This window comes from Phoenix dactylifera, chromosome 11 (genome assembly GCF_051530095.1).
Source record: "Phoenix dactylifera cultivar Ajwa chromosome 11, Ajwa_hap1_PhDact_Kaust_v1.1, whole genome shotgun sequence".
Taxonomy (NCBI): Eukaryota; Viridiplantae; Streptophyta; class Magnoliopsida; order Arecales; family Arecaceae; genus Phoenix; species Phoenix dactylifera.
The window spans coordinates 25594973-25622193 of NC_143200.1; the positions used below are offsets into that span (position 1 = coordinate 25594973).

The 27221-nt window shown below is 38.1% G+C and overlaps 3 protein-coding genes across 9 annotated transcripts; 1 reads left to right on the forward strand and 2 right to left on the reverse strand.

The window, feature by feature from the left end:
- Positions 1-1221: 1221 nt before the first annotated feature.
- Positions 1222-2628, reverse strand: LOC103702416 (uncharacterized). The gene is made up of 2 exons (XM_088707936.2): positions 2425-2628; positions 1222-2020 (listed from the first exon to the last, which is right to left on the reverse strand). Exons 1-2 carry the CDS (start codon positions 2590-2592, stop codon positions 1472-1474), a joined length of 717 nt encoding a protein of 238 aa, XP_088564062.1. The 5' UTR covers positions 2593-2628; the 3' UTR covers positions 1222-1471.
- Positions 2629-15245: 12617 nt separating this feature from the next.
- LOC103702417 (auxin-induced protein 6B-like) lies at positions 15246-15900 on the forward strand. Its single transcript, XM_008784857.6, has one exon. It carries the CDS (start codon positions 15314-15316, stop codon positions 15758-15760), a length of 447 nt encoding a protein of 148 aa, XP_008783079.2. The 5' UTR covers positions 15246-15313; the 3' UTR covers positions 15761-15900.
- Positions 15901-18111: 2211 nt separating this feature from the next.
- On the reverse strand, positions 18112-27116 carry LOC103702252 (Mitochondrial transcription termination factor family protein). 7 transcript variants are annotated; one of them, XR_015971436.1, is made up of 10 exons: positions 26380-27116; positions 24315-24452; positions 23923-24168; positions 22758-22871; positions 21986-22168; positions 20523-20740; positions 19351-19963; positions 19061-19231; positions 18790-18920; positions 18112-18704 (listed from the first exon to the last, which is right to left on the reverse strand). XR_015971436.1 is itself a non-coding variant. In XM_008784584.5 (7 exons), exons 1-7 carry the CDS (start codon positions 26965-26967, stop codon positions 19612-19614), a joined length of 1839 nt encoding a protein of 612 aa, XP_008782806.3. In that variant the 5' UTR covers positions 26968-27116; the 3' UTR covers positions 18973-19611. The 7 variants fall into 7 exon arrangements, 3 of the variants coding, with proteins under 3 accessions (XP_008782806.3, XP_038983935.2, XP_089782334.1); XR_015971435.1 differs by lacking the exon at positions 19061-19231; XR_015971437.1 differs by lacking the exon at positions 22758-22871 and having other exon boundaries at positions 18128-18704; positions 26380-27062.
- Between the last annotated feature and the right edge of the window lie 105 nt (positions 27117-27221).

Genomic DNA, 27221 nt, shown 5'->3' on the forward strand with positions numbered 1-27221 from the left:
GTCTTCGCAATCATAACAAGGGTTTTCTAATTCTTCTTAAGACCATTTAATGCGCAGCTTCTTAATTAATACTTTTCCATCACCTTGTACTTTGGTTTATAAAATTTTCTTCACACAAATGTGGCTACCTTAGCATTTGCTATAGAAATCTTTGTTTTTTCTCCCCTGTTGTCTGTTAGCGCCATGTCATATACAATTCACGTTGAACCATGATTAAAACAATATCAAGTACAAAAAAATTCCAAGCAAGCTCCACTTTACCCCTCTTCACATGCATAATCTCTTACACCCCCCTTGATCAAAATTATCCATGAGTTTGATGTAATTAATGCAAATGGGAAGGGCTTGATCTAAATTGTCTGTGCATGTTTATACACTCATCAAGAACATTGTTGGATATATGCGGTTGCATCACGACGTATACAATGGTAAATAAAGGCAATTGCAAATGACTTGAGTAACAAATGATGATTTGCGTCTGCAAAATGGATAATGCTGGTTTTACACTTGCAATGGAGACAATCAGACAAGGTGCATTCCCATTGCACTAGACTGTGACGTGATTGGATTTGGGCTTGATCACAACCCAACAACTTTGTATGGGTTGGAAGTTGGGACAAGCCTGCCTGCCTAAACTTCAGGCTGGACAATTACAGCGAGCCCGAGCTAACCTAATTAACGGACCAGGCTCGAGACCAGCTCATACAACATGAGCGCCCCGATTCAATCAGTTGATCTATGGTCATAGGGAGAGATGGTAAGGTGCTGGTAGGTCTAGAGTATCGAAACTGCTAAAAGATTGGTCAGGCCAAACTCAGGTCGGCATTGTACATGTGTAAACTTGTTGCAGCACATTGGATTATCAAGCATCGATACATATTCATATGATAAAATGAATTAGTTACCAAGAGACGAAGTCTCAAAGAAAAATAATTTTAAAAAACATCAATTTCCTCTTAACATTAAGAAGAAAAATTTAAGGCACGCTCGTTTCATTGGTAAAAGAATTTTAAACAACCCCTCATTCCACATCTAACCATGAAGCCCAATACTTGGCAAAACGTAGTTCCGCTTCCCAACGGAGTAGTTTTTATGCATTTTACCAAGATGGAGGAAGGACTTGAAAAAGCTAAAACGAGAACACTGCGACACCCTTTCAATGCTGTCCCACGAGCTTAACCGTGTGCAGCACGGGGCCTTTGTTCCCTGACTTGAGTGCCACTTCACCACACCCACGGAGTGTATATATCCTGAACCCCGAAGGAACCTCTCTACTGCACGAACTCTAAAGAAAACAAATCAAGAATGATGATACAAAAACACCAGTAACCCTGCCCTTGATATATATTTTTTTTAACGTACAATGATGCCATAACTATCGCCAACAAAATTAGAAAAAAGAAGCCGGCGAAAAAAAAGAAGAAAAAAAGACAGAAGATTGGAATACAACGGCACCACCTTTACGAGTCTCCTACACGGCCATAGAAATTTTTCCATCGACCTTATCTTCTTTCCTGATACCACCCTTCCCTTGCCCAAAGGCAATGTCCATGTTGTACAGTATTGGAACCATGGTGACAGAGCATAGAAGCACCAAAACTGGTCCAAATATCCACAATATAATGGGAAGGCCTGCATAAAAGAGTCTGTTGCCAACTATGTTGAGGGCAAAACCCTTCTCCAGGAGATTGGAAATGTACTCCGGCGTCACGAGGGAATTGTCGTCCCCTTGAGGGACGTTGATGAGAAAGTTCACTTGGCCGATGAACCTGATGCAGAGGGAGTAGCAGAGGAAGGAAAAGAGGAAGATAACGAGAAGCGTGACGTACTTCAAAGCCACCACGAACTCCCCATGCGCGCCGTAGACCGAGTCGTTCAGGGGCTGCTTGATGCTGTATGTGCTGCTGATCATGGCCGCGAGGCCGGAGCAGAGGAGGATGGAGGTGGTGGCCATCAAGGTGGAACCCATTATTGCGTTACGAATCGTCTGCACTGCAAGGACATTTTTCTTATCGCCGTCCTGCAATGAAAGCGTCACAATTAGTCTTGTCAGGGATGGTAAATCTTCGCTCAGAAATTAAGAAAGAAGAAAGGAAGCTAACAAATTAAATAATGTTCGAGTTATGAAAGCAAACTTATGGAAACATCCAAATGCAACAAGTCATGCAGGTTAATATGGTTATGCATTCATCAAATAACACCGGCCTCCTAGGCTTAACATTCTTGCATCTAAATCATAATCAATGTTTAATATATTGCAGACATCTCAAGCCACATGATGCAGTGTGTTCATAACCTAACTAAACCACACGCTTGAGCTATGTAGGTTTTAGGCCATCTGGTCATGGAGCAACACCACCAAATACTGCAGGTATTCTAAATATCAAACAAAAACCAAATTAAATGTATATGTGGGTAGGATACCTTCATGATGGCAAAGACCCAGAGTCGCCGGCCGGCCGAATTGATCCCGATGAAGGTCTGCTGTGGCTGCGACCTAATCCTTTGCCATAACCAAATATGGTATAGGATGGGGGAGAGGAGGCTCAAGGGCACCAATATCAGATCGAGGTAACCCTTCTTCCACTCCATCTTCCTCTCTGTAACTTTTCCTTCTTCTGTGTTCTTCGGTTTGAAGGAAGAGCGGCAGGCAGCCCTATTTAATGGACACCCGTTCAGTGAGAGAAACGTGCTTCCGAGCAACACCCGATGGTGCCATGACCGAACTTTAGATTGGAAGCCATGCGAAATATCAGTTCTTAGCTGTGTCTCCAGTTATTTACGAAGTCATCCACTTGGCTGAAGCTAAGCGAGGGCGACTTCGTGATTTAACGGACGATTGTGGACATTTTGGATTTTACTGGGAGGGGAAATGGGGACTCTTTGGGTAGTTCTATATACACCCCCCCCTATTGCTCAGGACACCCCCCAAAAACCAAAAAAAAATACCCAAACTAACCTTTAGTGTAATTACCATATTGCCCTTGAAATTTTCTCAGTACACCCCCCCTTCCTCCTCATCCGTTTCGTTTTGAAAAGAAAAAAAAAACCCCCCCTCAAACCCCCCTTAAACCCCTCGATCCATTTACATCGTTTAGGCGATCTTTGAAGGAGATTTAAGCCCCATTCGAAGCATGGACAAGCAACTAGTGATTTGGGACGAAGAATCGGCCGCAAAGGTACGTGTTCCACCTTGTTTCGAAATTTTTTTTTCCCGGTTCGTGCTCCGTTCGGCACTGGATCGTCGAACAAAAGGCTTCTGTTCGGCTGAACAGTGCCGAACAGAAGCCTTCTGTTCGGCTGAACAGTGCCGAACAGAAGCCTTCTGTTCGGCAACCCTCAACCGAACAGATCTGTTCGGCTGCACAGTGCCGAACAGAAGGCTTCTGTCCGGCACTGTTCAGCCGAACAGAAGCCTTTTGTTCGGCGATCCAGTGCCGAACGGAGCACGAACCGTGAAAAAAAAAAATTTCGGGAGAAGCCGGCGAGGTGGTTCCGGAAGAAGCCGGCGAGGTGGTCGGAGATCGGGAGAATGCCGGCGACGAGAGGGAGAAGGGGGAACGGGGGGGTTTTGGGCGTTGCCGAGGTGTTTCGGAGGGGAAGAGCGGGGTGGGGGGGGTTTGGGGGGTGTAGAGAGCAATTTAGGTGAGGGGGTGGGGAGGGTGGGGGGTAATTTAGGAATTTTTAATTTTTTAAGGGTGTCCTTAGCAAATGGGGGGGGTGTAGAGAGTATTTAATTTTTTTTTAATTTTTGGGGGGTGTCCTGAGCAATAGGGGGGGTGTATATAGAACTACCCGGACTCTTTTGGCAAGAAGGGAATGGTAGCGGTGTCATTCCAGGGACCAATAAAGAACGTTGTGAAGCTACCCAAAAAATAGGGAGGAAAAAGAGAACGCTATGACAGTGACAAATTTTAGGGCCGCACTTGTGGAAGAAATTCGAGTTAGGCCCGAGTCCCCCATGGCCGTGGAGATCGGGGGATGTATTGATGCATGCATGATCGGGGGACGTGGTTGAGGAGATTCCTCTCTCTTGATGGCATGTGCTTTGATGCCATTTTTAGGATCTTTTCAAGGAATAAAAAATAGAATAATGTGTACCGGAAAGTTTCGACCATGCGTGCATCTAGAGAGCGAAAGAGATCATGGCTCACCTTCGCTTTATCGCAGCATAAATTCGTTTTGGAGGAAGACTCAGCTTCCCTGATGGCGCGCCTTAAGAAGGAGGGGCGGGAGGAGGTGGAGCACCCGCGCTTCTGAGCGACATTCATCAGATGCTATGGGAGTACCAAATTCTCCAGATCAGACATGTCCTTCGAAAGGCGAACTAGGCTGCTGATTCGGTCGTCTCCTTCGCTGCGTACCACTCTGAAGAATCTTTAGACTCAGCAGTTTTCTGTTTCTTTTGCTTTGTGACGTTGTTTGCTTGATGCTGATGTAGCTGGCTGTGCTCATGCTAGGATAGTGTGAGCAGCCGAAAAAAAAAGTTGGAAGGTTTGTGGAGCTCTACGGCCATCCATATGTCTCCAATGTAGGCTATCAGAGCATGGAATCCATGGTGTGCATGGATAACACGTTACATGAATTTTCGAAATCTATGTAATCAAGTATCACCGTATAGTATAGATCCGATCATAATTAGTTGATTGTGCCTGATCCAATTTAAATATGAAATAGGAAAGATCCAATGCCAAATCTTTTTTGATCCGTTAGAGTCAAGATCCTTGCTGACACGAAGTTTGGAGCGGACAGGTCCAAGCTGTAATGCCATGCATAAGCTGTTGTGTTCGACAAATTGATCCTTCCAACACCATGTCGACCAGTGATTGGATCTCTTCAAATTTTCAACTCTATAGAAAAGAATCCAGCTTTCGTGCTTGAATTTTTTTTTTGTATGTGTGTGTAAAACACTTGCTTATTATTTGCCATTAAGTTCTTGTGCAATATTAATTGTACATCAAAAGAGCCTTTCGTACGTGTTGAACGCCGATAACTGATTATGTAATAATTTATAAAATAGAAGAAAAGATAAAATTTCAAAGCCGCCGAGGTTTTTTCCGGCATCCAAGTCATACTACTTGTTTAAAACGCTACGTAAAACGGTAAAAGTGGGCGGCGCATTTCACATTCCGTTACAAGACAAAAAGAGGAAGGAAACCATCCGTTCCGCCTCCTTGTACCAGTTTACAGTTTATTCTATTATATAAACAAATCTCTATAGCACTCCACATCACGGTTACGATCATTCGCATCTTGAATTAATACACTCCATTCACCTTATGGCTTATTCATACATTAATTAAGAGAAAAAAATAGATAAAAAAATATACCGTACAACTCCCACTGTTGAGGGGGGCTTTTGATAACTTTCCATGCAAAATTTAATCATATTGGTAACTCTCTCATTCATCGCAACAGAATAGGCATAGAAATGGTAGCTTGGTAGATTTTCTTAGACATCCGATCCGTCCGATTCCTAATAGGATCCATTTAGTAAAACCATATAGGATTTGCGAAGAATTTAGAATTTAAAATTATTTTTTTTTAGAATTGAGGACATATTTGAAACTTGACCCTTGAATATCTACTCTCTAAATCCGGTTATATATTATGTATATAATTTATAAAATTTTACAAATATATATACAATAGGGGGTGAGTGGATTATGAACTTAATGTTCGTATATATATTATATTTATTTGTTTATGTTTGAATTGGAAGTTTGATCATGTATAATTGATTTTTGCTTGATATCATTTATATTCAGTTCATTAGTTTTTATCCTTTTTTTTATTTTTCTATAATTTTGGGTCGGGTATCCAACTTGACTTGAATAACCTGATCCAAATAAAGATTAATCGAGTCGGTTTCGGTATCCGACGAATTTACTATTTTTTGATGGGATGGATTTGAAAATTTTGGATACATTTTTAATTGGATTTGAGATGAGCCCGGATAGTAGGATTTTAAACGAGTTTGGATAAAGATAGAGTAAAAAATTTGTGGGTACCCTACGCGATGCCATTTCTATTCTATTATGCATAATCTTGATTAGTGACCTAATAGGAAAACTTGATTGTGCAAGGCCTAGAATAAAATATAACTTAAATTTATAGAATGGATTTGGTGATAGGGACTAATAGACTTTTCACCATATTTGGAACTAAGTTTGGATATAAACTAAATTTCACATGCATAATCAAAAATCCATCTATTTATTTATTAGATTTTACTATTTCATGTTTAATTTATAAAGATTGTTGCTCAACCTTCCATATTAAGCCCAATGGATTCTTTTATATAACTACTTTGAAAAATAGGTATACGCTCGCATCTGATTTATATCCCTTTGTATTTCTTCAATGAAAGTGATTAAAAAGATTTATATCCCTTTGTACCAAATATGGTTAATAATTTCAAAGATTATTAGTAATACACACACACATACATATACAGACAAATAGATATGTATGGGTGATGAATACTTGCTGGCATTCAAAGATGAAGGTATGATTGATGCATTTGGCTGCAGCAATGATATCAGCATACATCCTTTTTCTTTTTTCTTTCTTTTGAGAATTTATTGAAAATAATGGTGGCAATGGTGCAACCTTTCAGGATCGAATCCATAAGCTCTACCTCTTCCACGGAAGGATATTAATATGCACTATTGAATTATATATTTGAGTGAATCCTTCTATCAAAGTCAAGTTTAGTTATTTTTTTGATCAAGCAAATCATATAGCGACACAAACTAACTCATTATTAGACAGCATTTTTTTTTTTTAACAACTGAGTTGAGTAATCAACTTTCCATGACCATGAGACTGGTTTGATGCAAAGGATGCGAGTAGAGGGGCACAAAAGCCTCAAACAGGAGCATTGCTGACCAACCAAGAATTGGGGGGGAAAAAAAGGAAAAAACTATAAGGGCTCGTTTGGTTAACGGAAAGCATTTTTTCTCATAGGAATATGATTCCTGAAAAACAGATTTTTGATAAGAGGATGCCTCAAAAAGTACTTTTGACATGTTTGGTTGACCATGAAAAGATGACAGATTTCTAGAGTGCTCATATTTGGTCGACCATCCACTTTTCTGGAAAAGTTATGTGTAATTCCTATTATACCCTTAATAAAAATTAGGTCTTTAATGCTTTGGATCAAATGAGAATCCTTGAAGGGCCTCTTTGGAAAAAAAATTAAAATGTTTCGATTCTCGGATTATAGAAAAGTAACTTTTTCATGAAATATGGGAATCATATTTCCACGAGAATATAACTTTTTCGTGTCTCTTTTTTGAAAACTCTAACCAAACAAGAAGCATCTTTTTACTTTATTATTAACTACACTTTTCTCCTTTTTTTTTTTTTCCGCAAACCAAACGAGCGTGCATGGAAGGTGCTTGTTGGGCAGGCAAGCCAATCATCTCCCTTATTGAGACGCCGGCCTGCAGTGGTTTCGGACTTTTACTAAAGTTAGGTCAAGTTGGTAGGTGGCCGGAGAAAATTACCTGTAAGCCGAGAAGAGTGGCTAAACGTACCATGGCAGCTTACAAGGGGCATCCATGGAAGGTGGCCGATGTTGAAGCTTGGTCTGCAGAAGAGACGCTAATGTTGATGGAAATTAGATATTCCATCCATCTAGTGAGTAAGTGTTGAAAGATTTCCTGCATTGCAAGTTGCAATAGCCAATAGCTGATCAATTTTAGGTCCCAAAATGTTAGTGCCGACCATCTATGGCACATTACGACATGCCACTCTGTCACGATCAGAATGAGTAAATTGGATGTTCAATTGATGAGACAGAACAATTTTTGCTGCTGAAATAAGAAAAATAAATTTAAATAAATCTCTTTATGTGAAATGTCCATCATGGCACTTTTGATTTTATGATGGGAAGGATGCAGTTTAAATAATCCATGAAGAGCTAAAAGTATGAAGTCGAGAAGGTAGTTACTTCATGCTCGAAGTAATTACTCTTGATGGGAAAAGTTAATCGACTTAAACTTTAATTGGATAGAAGGGATTGTTTTCATGGAAAATACTTCAGGATGCATGTTACATGCTCGCAAAAAAACTTTGGATACTGGCTTTGGCAATTCCGTAGTCAACCAATATCTATTTGCGTCAAAAAGTTGCAAGTCATGCCAACCTTCTTGCACCATGCGGCAACAGTACTGCTTATGTACACAAAATGTTAGGATGCCTATTTCTAAGAAAGTGGACTACTTTGAGAATAAAATAGGAAAATAATAACATATAAAATTCTCTAAAATTTGTATCGGAGAGAGGGGCATGCCCTAAAATCAAATGAAATTTGTTCAGACTTGTCATTCTAAAAGCCCTTGTCAGATGCCAATTCGAACACGAACGTGGGAAAGGGATGAGGATGCATCTTTCGGACGAAAGAAGGATTCATCTTCTTTCACACGAATCGGCTGTTAGGCTGCGCAGGTATACAATTTTGATCATAGAAACAAATCAGTGTTGCATTGCATCAGCTTCGTACCCTTGTCGTATGATCAAGTTTGGGGCCGGGTTGGGTTGGGTTAGGTTGCCCGGCCCTCAAACATCATATTTGAGTTTACATGTGCATGCATGGGCTGGTTAAAAACTTAAAATGTAAGCTGACTAAATCTGCCAAGTCAAATTCAAAAAACAAATTAGGGCTCGTGGGCTAGCCCGAAGGGCTAGGCCCGACGATTTGGTGGTGAAAATCAGAGGAGAAAGAGAAAAATTAAACAGGTGAAGTCTCCGAGTTCTAGATAAACTTGAATTGTCATCCGGGGTTTTGTTGGGCCAGTACTCAGACCTCGTTCTCACTTTCGTATTGTTTCAGCCCAGGTCCTAAAGCTAGCATGTCTAAAATATCTATATATATGTTACATTTAGGCCCTGTTTGGGGGAGCTTTTGGAGGGCCAGAAAGCACTTTCTGGCCCTCCAAAAGTACTTTTAGATGAAAAACTGTGTTTGGTAAATTTTTCAAAAAGCTGTTTCAGCTTTTGCGGGAAGCTGAAAACAACTTTTGGGAGGAAGCTCCAATTTGGAGCTTTTGGGAGGAAGCTGTTTCAGCTTTTTCGGAAAGCTGTATTTTTGACAAAAATGCCCATATTAAAATAACATAATTACATAGTTTGTCCCTTTATAAACTTAAAAATCTGCTGGAGCCAAGAACCCTAGCCGTCAGACTCCCTTCCATAAGAAAAGGTATTTTTCTTTTCAATTTTGTATGCGTCTCTTGAACCACATTTTAGAAGAAAAAAATTTTAATCCTTTTCCATACCTTCCAAAATCAATCTATTGTTTTTTTTTTATCATCAACCTCGCGGCCCACGCTGAGGTCCTCCTCGAGCGTGGACCACGAAGAAGAGCCCATGGACCGCGGAAAATTATTTTATGGAAAATTATGAAAAATTATTTTATACTAATAATTATAATATTTTATACCTTTATTTTTGTGTTATACTATAAATATAATATCATATTATATTATATCATAATACATTAATGTGTTATGTTAAATAATTTAATATTATGTTATATTATGCAAAATTAATTTATACTAATAATTATAATATTTTATACCTTTATTTTTGTATTATACTATAAATATAATATCATATTATATTATATCATAATACATTAATATGTTATGTTAAATAATTTAATATTATGTTATATTATGAAAAATTAATTTATACTAATAATTATAATATTTTATAACTTTATTATTGTATTATACTATAAATATTATATTATATTACATTACATTATAATACATTAATATGTTATTTTAAATAATTTAATATTATGTTATATTATGGAAAATTAATTTATAATAATAATTATAATATTTTATACCTTTATTATTGTATTATACTATAAATATTGTATTATATTACATTACATTATAATACATTAATATGTTATTTTAAATAATTTAATATTATGTTATATTATGAGAAATTAATTTATACTAATAATTATAATATTTTATACTTTTATTATTGTATTATACTATAAATATAATATATATTATATTATATCATCATACATTAATATGTTATGTTAAATAATTTAATATTATGTTATATTACCAAATATTAATTTACTCTAATAATTATATTACTATTATGCTATATTAACATAATATTATTTTATATTACAATAATATTATACTATATCGTATATTTATGTATTAATTTATGTTATGTTTTATTATGTTCTGTTGTATAATACTATGCAATGTCCTTTATAGTAATTTTGTCATATAAAAGTACTTTCTCAGTTTGTTTACCAAACACAAAACAAAGTACCACAGCACTTTACGAACGTAGTTACCAAACAGCAAACAGCTTTTTATAACAGCTCTACTTCAGACAGCTCTACTTCCAACAGCTCTACTTCTAACAGCTCTACTGCCAACAGCTCCCCCAAACAGGGCCTTAGGCCAGGCTCAACAACGATACTCTCAGTTTACTTGATGGTGACTAAGAATGCCATGCAACTAGTCCCTTTTAAAATCATCAAAAAAAATAGTCATTTTTAGACATTTCCATAAAGGGCTCGTTTGGTTCGCGGGAAAAGAAGGGAGGAAAGTGTGGTCAACGGGAAAGTAATGAGATGCCTCTTGTTTGGTTGGAGTTTTTACAGAAGAGAGACGGAAAAGTTTTATTCCCATGAGAATATGATTCCCACATTTCATGGAAAGTCTTTCCCATGAGAAACATGAGAAAGTTACTTTCCCATGAGGCGGGAATCACTCTATTTTTACTTTTTCCCAAAAAGACCCTTCAGCATTAAAGAAGCATTAAAGAGGCATTAAAGACCTAATTTTTATTAAGGGCATACTAGGAATTATACATAACTTTTTCAGAAAAGTGGATGGCTAACTAAACATAAGCATTTTGGGAATTTGTCACTTTTCCATGGTCAATCAAACATGCCAAAAGTACTTTTCTAGGCATCCTCTTTCTGGGAATTTGTTTTTCAGAAATCATATTTTTAGGAGAAAAAATGCTTCCCGCGAACCAAACGAGCCCAAAATGCTAGATAAAGAGGAAATTTGACTGCCAACCTCCATTAAGGGTCCGGCGACGAGACTTTAAAGGTTGGAGTACATGCGTAGATGGGATAAAGAAATTGATAGAACTTTTGATGGAGGGCATGTGTGACTGGTGGAAGATAACCTAGCTACTGAATTTCTAAACCACATTTAACTACTCAAAAATTAAAAAGAATTTTCTTGAGTACCTTTTAACTTAGATTCTGAAAAAAAATAATTGTTTTTCACTAGAATGCTGGGTCTGCATGCTGCAGGGTGGGGAGGGGGTTGATGGAAAGACGAAGAGATGCCTCAAACTTGATTAGAGTTTTCAAAAAAGAGAGATAAAAAAGTAGATTTTTCATAAAAATAAAACTTAAATATTTTATGGAAAAAAAATTTTTATATAGAGCATGAAAAAAATTCTATTCTCATTTTTTACTGGTTGGAAATTAGAATATTTTTTTCTCCAAAAGATCTCTCTACTTATTAAAGGCAGAAGAAGTATTTTACACAACTTTTTCAAAAATATAAATATTCAATCAAACATAAGCTATTCTGAAATATGCTTTTTTTTACTATGATCAATCAAACATACAAAAATTATTTTTTTATGTAGCATATATTTAAGTACTAGGCTTTTAGAAAAAATATTTCAATAAAAAAGAACTTTTTTACCAAGCGCTTTGCGCCTCGCGATCTATGCTCTTCTGCTACAGGGTCAGCTCCTACTCCCAAAGACTATGGTGTTCATCATGTGAGTTTCCATTTCAGATCTAATTAATTTAAGCATTTCTTTTTATGTCTTTCCCTACGGTTTCGGGTTGGTATGGCATATGATTGAAGGAGAAGATTCAACTGGAGATTTGACCGGACCTAGTGGTGGTTGTGCTGATGATAATGATGATGTGGTTGACTGTCTCAATGCCCCAAAAAAAAAACGTAGAAGAACTAATCCGCGACTATTAAAGAACGATTACATTGCTTTAGAAATTAAACGTATCCATCTTTGGATCCAATCACATGGAATCGGGCGGAAGCCCAAAATTCTCTCTCAAGTTGGCATTCTTTTAGCAAGATGTTGCCCACGGCATGTGCATGCATGAGATCGCCAAAAAAAGAAAAAAAAAGAAGGCAGAGAGATCCAGAAAGCCCTTGAGGTTCGTGCCTGCCTTTGAACAATTCAGTCATTTTTCAGGGAGCTGGTGTTTTGAACGACGCTGCCCAACTAAAAGTAACTGCCGGACGCCAGAGCATCCAAAGCTACAGATTAAATAAAGATGCAGCACCGAAGTACACAAAACCCCCGTAGGAGTGCTGAACATGAGATTCTATAGCTGACACAGCATGGAGAATTTATAACTCGATCTCCACCGCATGGAACGACTGCGTGTGATTGGTATGGTGCATGGCCACGTGGTGCATGCTTAATTATGAAAAATTTCACATTTAGAGAAATTCATGGAGATATATTGGGAGTCATTGCTGCTTGTACCTTAGATTTGACAGATTACCTAACAAATATTGTATACCGATCAACTAATCTTCGTATCACAATAATGTAGTACCAGTGCCATTTCAACATCACAATTATATCATGATGTAGCAACAGATAGAAATAATAATGAAACAGGAAGAAAAAAGAACACATAATATTTACATGGTTTGATCCATTGATCTACATTTACAAATGGAGATGGTATAAAAATTTTACTGTAAAAATTGAGGATTACACTCAAATCTTAGTTTCCAACACATCCGGCCTCTAGAACATTAAATTATTTTTTATTTTAAAATTATAAATATATATATAATAGAATAAATTAATTTAGATTCGAATTGTTGGCGTGCGATAATCCTCTGCTAACTATTCATGCGGTCTAAATAAAACATGTACGACGGTCTGGAGGATTTTTTTTTTCATCTGATCCACTCCCTTCGCGAGCTCCATTTTGGAAAAAAAAAAGGGGTTCATTCTTAACTTTCTAGAGCTCGTAAAACCATGGCATATCTTGAAATTTGCATAAAGAAAGGAAAGAAATAGGACGTCCATAGCTCTATATCATGACAATATTACGCATGGAAAAGGTCGGCATGACAACCGTAATAACGACTTGCGAGATGCACGCGGTGAAGGAGTATTCTCTAAGAAAGAGTACGTGCTTCCAAGTAAGGTATTTGACGGTCCTGTGTGCTGTACCCGATGCCAAGAAACTCCACCATCCACAGAACTTCACATGACCTGAAAACCTCCCTTCCCACTTGGATACAGCAGTAAACAAACACTTTCTCCTCGCAAAGTCTTACCACTTGGATGGATGACAGTAAACAATTCCTTTCACATGAGCTAGGACTCCAATGGCATTACTACTATCGCTAAATATATCCCATCTAAGTCTCATTTTTAAAGCCCTGTACCGCCTTTCGATCGGCCGACTCACACTCTTGGTGAAAAAAATAATACTTCAAAGAGATAAAGCAATCTCCTTGATTGTTCAAGGATTCCAAGAAAGGAGCCAACCTCCATCTTGTGCCATTTCAAGATAAGCTGCAGCTAGTAATCTTGGGTTATGTCAAAATTAAGGAGTTTAAGTTTGCCGAACATCCAAATCAATTCGGCGTTGCCTTTCCTCAGTCGAGGCGGTACTACCAAATCTAAGGGCGGACGCCAAGGAGCAAAGGGATCCTAGTGGTGTGGGCGTGGCCGACCAACGCACCCCACCAATTTGGTGGTTTCATAGAATTCCCCACCACCACTGGTTCAGTGTTTGATCTAGATGTGGACCTTGATTGTTCATCTAATCCGGGCGGCTCCAGTCTCCAAATGCTAGAACCTGGTTTTAATGCTGATGGCAGCCCATAAACATCACCAATGTGCCTGAGCAGCATGTTCCACTATAACCAGTCAAAAGAGAGAGATCCATAAATAAACATACCTCTTCCATCTCATTAGCAAAAGAATTGCATCTAAAGAGAAACTATGTTAATTGAAACCAGTCAATCTATGTGCCTCAAAGAATGCAACAGGTAGCAGCACATTGGATATGGATGTCTGAAATGATTATTTTAGATCTAAAATTATAAAAACTGACTTTCAATCATAAAGTTTAAAGCCTCTTCTATATATCATCATCACCCGGATAACTGATCGAGGTATGTTTCTTCTAAAGCAAGGGCTCTAGTTATCCCCTTCACCAACATTTCTCTGGAGCAGACTCTCAAGCAGGCCATAGTTTATCACAATTAAAATCAAAAACAGTATTGGGAATTGGTGGTGAATTTTAAGATCAGTTTCTAGTTTCCATACTTTGGTAAACTTGTTAAAAGGTTGGTTTGTTTTCTTGTTTACTTTGGCAAGCATCGATAATAGAAACACCCATTAATATTTTCCCACAGATATTGAGAACTGAAGAAAAACTTTCATTCACAAAAAAAACAGCTTATTCTTGAATTGCTATATCCCAAACTTCCCCACTCATGATCTATCAAATTTGAAAGGATATTTGTTACTGATGAATTGGAAACACAAGAGAGATACTTACTCTGGATCCTCAAAATGATTAAAAGACGGTTCAGTGGGCATTATAATAATTATGTTGAACCAAATAAATTTTTTTTTTTGCTACACATAAGATAGGCACTTCACATGCGACTCTGCTCTCTGTCACGTTCTCCCAAGCACCCACACCCCATAAAAGAAGATAGAGGATGAAAAAATATTGGATTTGCTATCTCGCCAATATGGATTCAATAATTGCATTATTGAGTAGAAAGAGGTATTCCATGAAACTTGATCGCTCTGGCGTTCGAGACAGTAACATAATAAATATTGTACGAGAATCACATGTTAGGACGGTACATATAGAGTGTTTATGCTGTACGAAATAGGAAGACTGTAAAAAGATCTGCATTTTGATCGGAATCAACAGTGCAAGACCCTTCTTATGCACAAGACCAAGCGATGCCTTTTTCCAGAAACCAATGAATGAGGCCCAGACTTGCTAAAAAAGGTTGTTGGCCGATTTATACGAGTATTTTGAAAGAGGGAACCGTTGGTCAGTTTGATTCCCCAGGCAATGATCTCAGAAACCCAGGTAGATGACCAATAGCCATATAAAAATAAACAAAAGAAAAATACTGAACAAAGGATTGGAGCTCTCTTTAAATTCTGAAGCACCACCCACCATGGCATCTCAGACCATCACTGCCGACGCGAAGAGAGAGTTTTTGTCTTCTTGAAGCATTTGGGAAGCTATCAAATAAGATCCATGGATTCCAAGAAGCCCAACAAGATCACAGAGATAGTTAGGCTTCAGCAGATGCTAAAGAAGTGGAAGAAGCTTGCAGTTGCACCAAAGAGCAACAGCAAGAGCATCAAGTTCCTGAAGAGGACCCTCTCCTTCTCCGACACTTCATATTCGGCACTCTCCGGAGATGTCCCCAAGGGATATCTCGCTGTATGCGTTGGAGAGGAAATGCAGAGGTTTGTGATCCCTACCGAGTATTTGGGTCACCGAGCCTTCGCAGTTCTGCTCAGAGAAGCAGAAGAGGAGTTCGGGTTCCAGCAGGAAGGTGTTCTGAGGATCCCCTGCGAGGTTTCTGTGTTTGAGAGCATACTGAAGGTGGTGGAGAAAAATAAGGAAGGGCTTTGCTACTGTTCCTCCGAGGCTGACATCGCTCAGGCCCATCGCTCACCAAAGCCAATGTGCAGATGAATAGAGAGACTTGGCGTGGGATGAGCTTTCGAAAAAAAGCTATGTTTTCATATATATTTTTTTCTTATTTTTGTGAAAGGGTAAATGTATGGATGGTCTGGGTTGCAACATTGCGAACTTCTGTGCTAGTGCTAGGAGAGCTGCAAACTTACTCTAGGATTCCTGAAAGTTTGACTCCTCCATGTTTATGTTTTGAATCCAGTGATTGTGTTTTCCTATTTTCCACTCACTGATTTTATTGCAGGAAATAGGAGCTGAGCAGATAATATCTTTAAGGTTCATATCAGCTGGTTAATCTTGATGTGATGTTGCGAAGATTCTTTACAGGAAGTAGATGCAAATGGAAATTATGATCTGGTATGTCCCACCAGGATCGCATTGTAGAATGCGACTGAATGTTTTTAACAAAAAATCTCTGTTCAAGGGACTGGAACATTCTATGATTCCTGAGAACGTCAGACAGGTAACTCCATTCGACATTGTGAAATTGTACATCATAGAGAAGAGGTAATCCATCAGAATATATCAGAACACAGTTTGTGTTGGTGAATAGCGTTATTATGAAGCAATAAATAATTAAAGTTGCAAAATAGCATGGATGTAGTCTTGTCTATTAATCTGTTAGAAGTGTCATTTATGTGGTTTCGGAATGAAACTACCACCACTAAAATGTGGAATGAATTTGAACCTAAGAAAGCTGTTTGAAATTTATTTTGTTTCATGCCATTTTGATTCGTAGTAACCATCCAATCATCCGGCCGATTCCCAAGGAATCATCAGATATATGTGGCCCTGGGATCGATAGGGCAAGTTAAGCCAAGCTATGCATAGACAAATGGTTAATGCCTAATTGGAAGCCATTGGAACTGGTGGAGTTGTGCCGCCAGTCCTTTGGGATTTGAAGAGGAGCTGCCAAAAGAGCGAATGAATAGTTGCATGCTGCACACAAGAGCTGCAATGGCGGAAGATATACCTGATTTCCAACTGAATGAAAACAGTGAATTTTGTTTTCACAAGCCATTGGATGCACCACCAATTCAGTCTGCACATTCATCTGATGTTTCTTCCAAACTGCACTCTGATTTGATTTCTGATACTAAAAGCCAGATCACAGGGACTCTGACTTGCACAGCATACACCAGTGCAGCTATTCACTTAATGCTTATGATGAGATAATTTGGTCATGCCATGCATATACAAGCAGAAGGATTCCCATTTTACTGCATTAGCAAATTCTCTCTCAGAAAAAAAAAGGCATCAGCTAGGTAGAAGACCTACAACTTAGGATGGTATGCTTACCTATTGCAGCATTTGTTGAGAGCATTGTGTTAATGTTGGAACTTAAGAAAGAGTGATCATTATAAGCCTGCAACTTTAGTTGTTGAGGTTCTATATCAGTATGTTTAAGCCATATTAGTTTCGTCATTTCCAGTCTTTTAGTTTTCGTCTTGAAAATTCCCATGCTCCTGGGTGTGGCATATGGGTCAACCTCACCCAGTCACAAGCAAGATCCTTAGCATTAATTCCCAATTGCAGGAACATGAAAACAAAACTACCTTTTAAAAGAACAAGCTACGCAAGTTCAGGAACTTACATTACAACTGCCCTCAGCTACTGTCCCATGCACAAGCAAAGATATATTGAAGGTAGTGATCTGCTCATGTCAGCAATAAAAGAACAGCAGGATTGGAATATAATAATTTTAGTATAAATCTTCTAGCATGAAAGTATCTATTGCTTTAGTGAATGATAAAACATAAAGACCAAGCACAACCAGAGTGATCAGTTTTGTTTTGCGCCTTATATGGAACGTCTACATTTTACTGTTTCTTTTGGGTCTTTCTCCAGCAAGGAAGTATGACTCCAAGACTGTGCATGGTCAATATTGACCATGAAACTTGTCTAAAAGAATAAAGCGAAACATTATGGTACGTACATGGACAGATTAGTACCACCGTAATTAGTTACAAGGAAGTCCAACGCCTAAACTTCAAGCAGGCAACTACCGGAAAAATTGGAGAGAGAGAGAGTTGCCCGGTGCGCTTTGAAATTGATTGATTTTTTTTTTTTTGCCGGATTATGATACATCAAGAGCGCAGTTTTCCCCTACCGAGATTATTGCAGTTCATGGATTTGATCCGTAATTGCCGACGCCTGGGTTACAAGTTTAGGCTTTGTAGCATAAATGTATAGGAATTCAGAAAAGAAGTACCATTGGTGACGTACCTTGCATGTAACTTTTTCAACGCCTGACCTACACAGGTGTAGACAAAGAAGCAACTGCAGGCACCAAAGAACACCATGATACCCGTAGGGACCATTCACTTGCACATAGGGTACCAGTAGTGTAATTAAACATCAACAATCTAAAAATTTTGTATACTAATAGATGTGTCATCGCCAGGGTTTAAATCAGGAATCTCCTTAAAGAGAAGCTCTCGGGAGAATGCAGACAAGCTAAGCTAATGCCTCAACCAACATCATTTTATGTACATATTAGCCTACAATTGGCACCCACAATGGGATCAACCCAATAGCACGCTCCATTGTCCCTGCTCGTGCTAATGCATGAGCATGCACCTATCCAACTTCAAGTAAAACTTTGTGGCCTCCAACCGCCCAGGGGAGGGATGATCATCCCCACCAAAATAATGCCTTCTAGCCGAGTGCATTTTAGAAAAATACAGTAGTTACTTCTTGCATTTGGTTTGCAATAAAAAAAGGGATGCCGACGAAGTGCATTAATAAGCCAATTCATTCCCGAAATTACCAGAGTGAAAAAACAACAAAAACACCGAACTGGGACTGAAGAAGAGGGTTCTGGAACGGAAGAGACTTCGATGAAGATTTTGGGTAACCAAACAGACACAAGTGGACCAAACTCTGCTTCAGTAAAGTGGCTTCCATCCACAAGAAATGGAATATCGCAGTTCCATCCGTTGATCTAATAGGAAGATTAAAGATAAAAGCATACGGTAAGGCTTCCGTAGAAACATCTGACGAGAAGATGGAAGGCAGTGGCTGATTACCATGGGAGGTTGCGGGGTGGCCGTGGGTGGCTGAGGTGGGAACCACCGATGTTGATCAAATCCACACCTGACATGCAGGCTTCCAGTTTGCAGGTCCTTTAAAATTGACCCAGCTTTGCCTGATAAGAAATCTAGAAACAGGGAGAATGCCCGACAGCAGTGATTAGATGCTTCCACACGAAATTGTAAACGGAAAAAAAATTTATACATATATTCAGAGTTGTTTTATATGCAACATCTAAAATTTGGAACATGAGAAGAATTGTAATACATGCAGTAAAACTTTCTGATGATCCATTAGGAGGATGATTACTGGGACCAGCATTTTCTTATTAACACCTAATTGATTAAGCCATTCCACAATTAGCTTCATCTTCTGAATTGAACATCCTAACAAATGGGGCCAACTTTTGATGGCAAGATCCACACTAGACTTTGGAACCTGAGATAAGAAAACCTTTTGATAAAATTCTCCTCTTTTGGGCAAAGCAGTACAAGCACAAGTCACATACCACTGCACCTCTTCAAGGACCGAGTAAAATTGATAAAATTGTATTGTACCTATGATAAAATTGTCTTTGTCGTCCAGCATCATCTGCAGGTGTCCCACCTCAATTAGCCACAATGATGGATTCAGCAAAGATCAATGCCTGATGGTAATTTAGTATCATTTGGTATCTTATCGCACCACCACTGCCAGCTTCGCGGTCATTTCATATTGGTAGTGCTGTGCGTCGATCATAGAATACCTGGTACCACATGAGACCAGGTCCGAACCAGCCCTGTCAATTTCAGCTGGATAAATGAATATGTGCTGCCAAACTAGTTTTCCCCTCCTTTTGGAACAGGAGAAGGCACCACAAGCAGTCTCCCGATACCCATGTACTCTGCCGCAAAGTCTTCATCATTCTTTGCTAACATATCTTTCAAACTGCACTCAACATTTCTGGTCTTGAGTATCCAGAATCTGGGCTTTATTTTCTTGTCCAGAGAATAACTGAAATACCTTGGATATTCCACAAGTTCCTTCAGGGGCTTCTTCATGGTGCTCAAGAAGAATTCGAGCTTTGGATTCAAAACAATCTCGATGCTGTAGCCCAAAAGAGGAGAAAATTTACAGATCATGGAGCAAACCTCCCTCTTAGACAGCCCAATTCCCATCAAATACCTCATTCTGCAAATCACAGGCGCCAACATTAACAAAAATGGCCATATATACTTACAAGCAATCATGAATTATTTGTTGCAATTATTATCTTGCATAATTAAACCAGCATGGAAGGTATTTGCAAAATCCTGGAATCCGTTGGGGTGCTGGAAGTGCAGGAAATGGAAAATGTGAAAATGGGCAATAGGCATCCCCAGATTTACAGGTAATTATGTCTAACATGCCTGGATAAAACCTCCATCTTCTCACTTATCACGAAATCAGACTTTTAAGGATATCAGCATGTGAAATATTAGCCCTAGGACATTTTAAAAAGCGAGGATCAGAGGCATTTCATGACCTAATACTATGACAGTCAAAATAACACAACACTATTATGAGATATATTTAAAGAGAAAGAAAACAAATTTGCTCATGGACCCTCCCACGAAGCCAGCAGCATAGAAATACAGGGAAATTTCTACACGGAAACACCAGTCATCAAAAGACCCCATAAAACTGTGTTATATAAGAACAATGAAACATATAATAAACTTCATACTCACAAGACTATTTGATGATTTACCTTGGCATTAATGTGTTATTGATGTCTAACAGAAGCAGCTCTGGATATTTTCTAATAACCCGAGGAAGACAGCCCTTCGAGATGCCAAAATCAGTGAGGAATTTGACTTTCTTCCTGAGGGTGTTGTCGACACTAGCGGCAAATATTTCTGGGCAGCGACATAAGATCCTCCCTATGGTTTTTCCATCAAAACCAACTTCCTCCATATAAGAAACCACCTATCAGGACAAAATAACTTTCAGAAGATATCAAGAAGAACTTATCAGCATACATGAAAGCATGCAAATAAAGCATCAAAAAAAAGTCAATACTGTAGCCAACACTTTTGAAGTTTAAATGCCAAGCTTCTCAGCCTTAATACAGTTAAATAGTTGATCAAATAAGGAACAGGCCAAAACTAACAAAGGCTCACTACTAGAACTTCATTTGTTCAAGGTGAATAACATGAAATACTTATAGCATTTCAAATATTCATCAGACTTAGCCATTTTCATGTAAGTTGCAAAAGTCAAGGAAGTATTGAATTAAATATTTGATGGTACAAGATAATAGAGCACTTGACAAAATCCCCTAACAAATGTTAGTAGATAACTGCATATACTTTAATCCACAATGTTGAGCATTTAAAAATTCAACCAGATAGTTTTAATTTAAAGGATGCGAAACTAACAATTCTCAGATGGGCAGTGTATTGAAATTGACAACAGGTGGACCAATGATATGAGATAGTGTCCAAAAGCCAAGCAACTAACTCTAGCCAAAATTGTCTCCGTAAAAAGATGTTGTAAATTCAGCTAAACACATTCTCAAATGTCAAAAACAGCTGCTGAACCGTATCCATATAGTTGGTGTTGGTCTATGGATTATGATCCATCAAGGTTTAAGATCATTTCACTGCTCACTCTAAATTAAAGTCAACCTCCTACCAGTCTGTGCAGCATTCTTAGGCAACTCAATTTTACATGAGAGGAACCTACACAAGACACAGAAAGATCAACTGGTAGGCAGCAAAATCTACCTTATTGGTCACACAGTTCGAGCTAATGTGACTGCATAGCATCCTGCTAGAGTTCCTCTAGCTTGAAAAGAGTGTGAGATGGAATAACACAAGGTCTAACATAGCAAAGCAAGCCTAGATACTAAAAACTAACTTCACAAAATTCTGATTTATGAGTCCCACGAGTCTACTGTTAATATTTTGTGACATTATCTGATATGCTTGTAGAAGAAATCAAGTCCTATCAAATAGAACGAACGGACAATATGCTGGTCTTTTATTGAATCAATTATAAAAATTAGCATGAACATTAAGCTTTATATTCTAGGTTCATCTCTTTATGCCACATAATGCAATAAGTTTCTCACGTGTATAAAGCACAAACAAATAATTATATAAGAATGAATAGCATGTAAAAAAGAGATTAGCAGGGAAAGCCCATAACATAAGATATCAAAATACACACCTCCAGAAACTCATTTGGTTTTTTCAGTAGCAGCTGCGGACTTGAAGTGATTACTGGGACCAGCATTTTCTTATTAACACCTAATTGATTAAGCTGTTCCACAATTAGCTTCATCTTCTGAATTGAACATCCTAACAAATGGGGCCAACTTTTGATGGCAAGATCCACACTAGACTTTGGAACCTGAGATAAGAAAACCTTTTGCTAAAGTTTACTGTGATGATTACAAGAAATAAAAGTTAACATTGCATCCATATATGGAAGAGAAGCATATAAATACTATAGAAGTCTCCAACGTCAATCTAAAATCCATCAAACAAGTTTACAAAAAATACAGTCAAGAGCATGAGACGCTGCTACATGTCTAGGTAACTAATTTTTTAAAAACTATTTTCTCCCAAAAAACCCAAAATCAACTCCTTGCCAAACGCCATGAAAAACTAATACCTAGCTTTTTAGCAGGAAAAGAAATTTTTGCAAATCAACATTAAAATTTGGCACCTACTCTCGCAAAAAATTATTAGTTACTATAATTTGGCAATTATTCTCACACCAGATTTGGCATGGTGAGACATGATCCACAATAAAAATGGAGATATGTCTAAAGAATGACGTAACTGGTATGTATTACCTATGTGAATTGAACTGTTTGTGCCCTTTTTAATAATCATGAGAATAATATAATTAAACTAGTCCCATCCAAAAACAATCGGTTTTGAATATCTATATATCCCAATGATACAATACTGCAGCTTGAATTGATTGATGCTACCTTTCTTTCATTGAAGAATGCAAGTATATTTGCATAATTCCTTTGAATGCTTGATGAAAGAATCCACGGATATTTTAATAGCATCCTACCAATATCCTTGTCTCTGACACCTGCCTAGAACAATGACAAGAAAATGCATTTAATAGAATTTGTGATGGAAATATAAGTTCTACTGAATGGAATTTTGGGGGACTTACCATAACCAGTTAATTTCAACAGATAATAATTCTACAAACGGTAAAGGATCAACAAAGGAAAAGGAAATCATTACCAATACTGACATAAATTATGTGCCTGTACAAGCATTTCTACAAGTAGGGCACAACTCTTGGAGAAAGCAACAATTATCAGCTGCTTGTATTTTCCCTCAGTATTTAATCTTGGCAATGCCCTAGCTACCATAAACAATCACCTCATGACTAACTAGGCTATGCAATATGGCTTCAAGGAAAAACTGCCTCCATATGCCATACCAGAATACTTTTCCATAATCAGCTAATCGTTCCATTCTTTATGTTCGAAGGCAGTCAGGATCTTTCACAGTAATATTCAAGAAAAAAAGTAACACTTTACAACTTTGCAGTTCTCCACTGTAAACTTTCTAATATAAGTTTTAAACAGCTACATTTTGGTTGTCAAGAATGTTTTATGAAGCATGCCTTAAATCTGAGGTGTCAGATTAAAGCTTATTTTGCAGTCCCTTATCAAATAACGAATGACTCTAACATAACTTCTATTCCAGAGAATGAGTACATAAAGAAGTGCATGAAGCCATGAACTCTGAAAAATTGTATTTCAGTTAGAAGAGCATCAGTTTGAGGAATAAATTTCATATATGGATCTAACCACTAGCTCAGGCTCATCACAATCACAAGAAGCTAGATAGCCGAAGTCGTCATAGAAGCAAGGTGATTAAAGAAGTTAGAATATTACTTATTACCATATATATTATGCATTTAAAATCACATCGATACGAGAATTCTGCAGGGAAACTCAAAAACAAATGACTCAACTCTTAGAGGAAATTGTTTTAATGGTAACAAAAAATTTTTATGCTCTTAATGGAAGAAATCATATATGCAAATAATGCATGAAATCTAGTATAAGTTCTAAATATAACCACACAAGGCATCTCTAAATTTTTTTAGGTTGGATACTTGGATACCTTCTCCAGGGCGCAAATTCTTGGCTTCATTTCTTTCTCAATATCGTAGAAAATGATGGGAGGAAATGATAAAAGTATAGCAGAAATCCTTGCTTTAGACACTCCAACTAGTTCAAGAAAACCAACCAATGGTTTCAAATGGTTTTCTGTTGAGCACAAAAGAAGCCTTGGAAATGATTCAATCATGTATGGAAATGAGGCATCTTCATATGCTATCATGTTCAAAACACCATGTCTTGCCTCCATCTGCAATATCAATATAAATTTTAGGAAAGGATGGTATATTCTGAAGGTTCAACAAAGATATGTAAATAGTATATATAAAAATGTCGATAACTGAAAAAAAAGATTAGGAAAGATTTTCCAGAACAATAAAATAAAATGTAACTCACTTTTTCGAAAAATGATAAAGTACTCTGAATATCCTCATCTATAAAAATTGATAGGTGCATCATCATGCGTTTTGCATTTCTTCCTACGACAACCTCATAACCACTGTTTGAAAATAGCATTTCCTTCACAAATTTTACCTGTGAACAATGCATAAATGATCAAACAATGTAGATTCCAACCAGCCGATGAAAGACCAAACTAATGACTCCAACTTTAGTAACTCAGAAAACTACATTAGAAATATTTATTTCCTACACCAAATTTGAGGATATCAAGATAATTTGACAGCTATGATAAGTGTAGATATGATTAAAAAGACTGAAGAAAGTAAAGTACCTCCATTGGTAACAAAAAGTTTTATCACAAGATAATTGAGGAAACAGTTCTTTCTTATACAGTAATATGAAGCTCGCATATAGGTGACTTAAGTGATTACTGACTGATCACCAGCCCATTCCCTCCCCAGCAGGACCACTTGTGCATGATGAGCAAAGTAAGTGTACCCATATGCGTTACACAATTACTGACCTGCCCACCAACCCATTTCCTCCCCCAGCAGACCCACTTGCGTAGGCTGAACAAAGTAAGCATACCATTATGCATGAATACCTTAACCACAACCATCAAGTTTTGTCTCAAGTATTCAGGGTCAGCACCTTCATGCACTGATAAGAAGCCACAAAAATACAATGAAAAAGAGGCCACTAACATGAAATTCACTTCCATGACCCTTATCAGAAAGTCAATAATGGTCTGCAATCACAATTTTTAGAATCACATCTCCATTGTCAACACCCATTTTGTCCCCTTTTTTTGAGGGAAAAGATGAAAAGTAACGCAATCATCATCATCTCTTACAACTCCTCAACCGTCTCATGCAGCAAATTATCCATCAAAATTGTACATCTATTTCCGAAGATTCCTTCATAAAATTGCAGTAAGTGAAAAACAATGTTCTTGTTATTCTAAGTTACAAGCCATTATGATTAAACCAAAGGACAAAAATGTGTAACTCCCAACATATATTACAATTCTTTACTTTTAAGAAGCGATATAGATGCCAAATAAAGGTAGATACTCCATTCACAAACTTGCCATACTAAACACTCCTTATTCTCTCCTCTCTTGAGTATGCCTTGAATCATGGAAAGACGTTAAAACCAAGCCAAAAGTATTATGACTATAGAATTCTGAAATCATAAGTGGAATGACTTATAGATGGGTTTACCATCAACTTTAGTGAACATTACACTTGGGATGTGCTTGTTTTGAACACATGAAGAAAAGTAATAAAAGAATGAAGCACGAGGAGAGAACCCTAAAATTCTTCAAGTTTTTGGTCGTTAAGAAGGAAAAGGAAAAGTTTCTTTTTCATGAAAAGTAGAGTAAATAAAATAACAAGGGCATGTAAACTTAATTTGTTCTATACAGTTGCATGGAAGTTGCACTGGTGCTGGTGATTGTTTTTGCTGAAAGTGCAACCCGGGAAGAATGGGAGCAGGAGAGAAGTGTGGGGTTGTTAATATGAAGGCCTACCATAAACAATGGCAAGTTTAGACGAGTAGTGTAAAAAAAAATCAATTCAATAGACACTGCTACTAAGTTGCCTGGATCAAGAAAGAATGGAACGGGGAAGACGAGTTGGGGGTAGTTCAGAGAAGCATCACCATGAAAGAACATCAAATGAGAACAAGTTGTAGTTATTTTCATAAAAAAAGATTAGTCATAAAGAACATTGAGAGCCCGTAATCAGAAGCAGTGGTACATGCACGCTCAAAAACATCAAGACAGGAGTGAGACTCCTTAGCAGGCAACACACCCCTCCTTTCTTCTTCTTCTTTTCTTTTTGTTAGGGTGGGGGACGAAGAAGGCTATTAAACTCAAGAACTCAAAAGATGTAGGGCTAGCCTAATTCTAGTTTTCTTTTGCATGTAATTTCAGTATTGGAGAACTGATGATGGAATCAAATGGGACACAGAAAAAAAAATCTAAAATCCTGGTGCCTTTGCATCTTATCTCATACAAATTAAAATTGAATGTGAACATGAGAATTGAATTACTCACCTTTTCGATTAGCTCGGGAAGCCGTTCCGAAGACAGATACCTGGCAATAAGCATGGCAGAGGAGAGCTTGAGACCAATGCTTTCCAAAAGGGGTAGTATCCCGCCATCTCCTTTACTCTTCGCCATGCGGTACACCTTCTTCTTAAAACTAAGACTAATAAAGTCCACCCTTTCTTCTTCCATCTCGGCATTCCATGAACTCCATAGACCGTGCTCATCCAATTCTCGAACGTTACCCACGAGCATCTCTATATACTTGGGAGAATTCGAAGCGATAACCGTCGAGTCCCCTTCCGAAGCTCCGAATTCTTGCAGCATCTCCATGACGGCCTCCCGTGCTTCGTCCACGGCTGGCCCTTCCACGGAGGCTGGCGGATTCCGGCCATTGGAGGCGGCGGAAAACCATATACGCACCTTCCGGAACCGCCTCGGATTCAAAGAGAAACCGGACCTCCAGGAAATCCGCGGAGGAGAAGAACTTACAGGGGAAGGAATGAAGAATGCAAGACTTGCAGATGGAAGGCGATCGATCGAAGGGGGAATTCTTAACCTTGGTGCAATCGGAGATGGATGAGCCCACGCACACATGGTTTCTCGATCATTTCCCTAAGGGTTTCGCCAAAACCCTAACCCTGACCCCAAAACCCTTCACGCGTTATCCGACAGGATATGGAGAGAGGAACGATACGCGCATACGGTGATGCACTTTTTTGGCATCGTAGACGTGAGGTTGGGGTACGGAGTACTTCGTATGTAACCGTATGTTTTATTGGACAGCATGTGGCACGTGGAACACGCGTGCCGGCGTTTGGAAGCTTGTTGTCTGAATGACTTAGATCTTA

Bases quoted from the DNA above. Each gene is read 5' to 3' on its own strand.
- LOC103702416 (XM_088707936.2), bottom strand. From the start codon at position 2,592: ATGGAGTGGAAGAAGGGTTACCTCGATCTGATATTGGTGCCCTTGAGC. The intron at 2,021-2,424 runs GTATCCTACCCA...CTTTCATTGCAG, and splicing joins GGGTCTTTGCCATCATGAAG to GACGGCGATAAGAAAAATGT.
- LOC103702417 (XM_008784857.6), top strand. From the start codon at position 15,314: ATGGATTCCAAGAAGCCCAACAAGATCACAGAGATAGTTAGGCTTCAG.
- LOC103702252 (XM_008784584.5), bottom strand. From the start codon at position 26,967: ATGTGTGCGTGGGCTCATCCATCTCCGATTGCACCAAGGTTAAGAATT. The intron at 22,872-23,922 runs GTATCCAAGTAT...TCATTGTTCTAG, and splicing joins GAATTTGCGCCCTGGAGAAG to GCAGGTGTCAGAGACAAGGA. The intron at 20,741-21,985 runs GTGTGTATTTTG...TTGTCCTGATAG, and splicing joins AACCAAATGAGTTTCTGGAG to GTGGTTTCTTATATGGAGGA.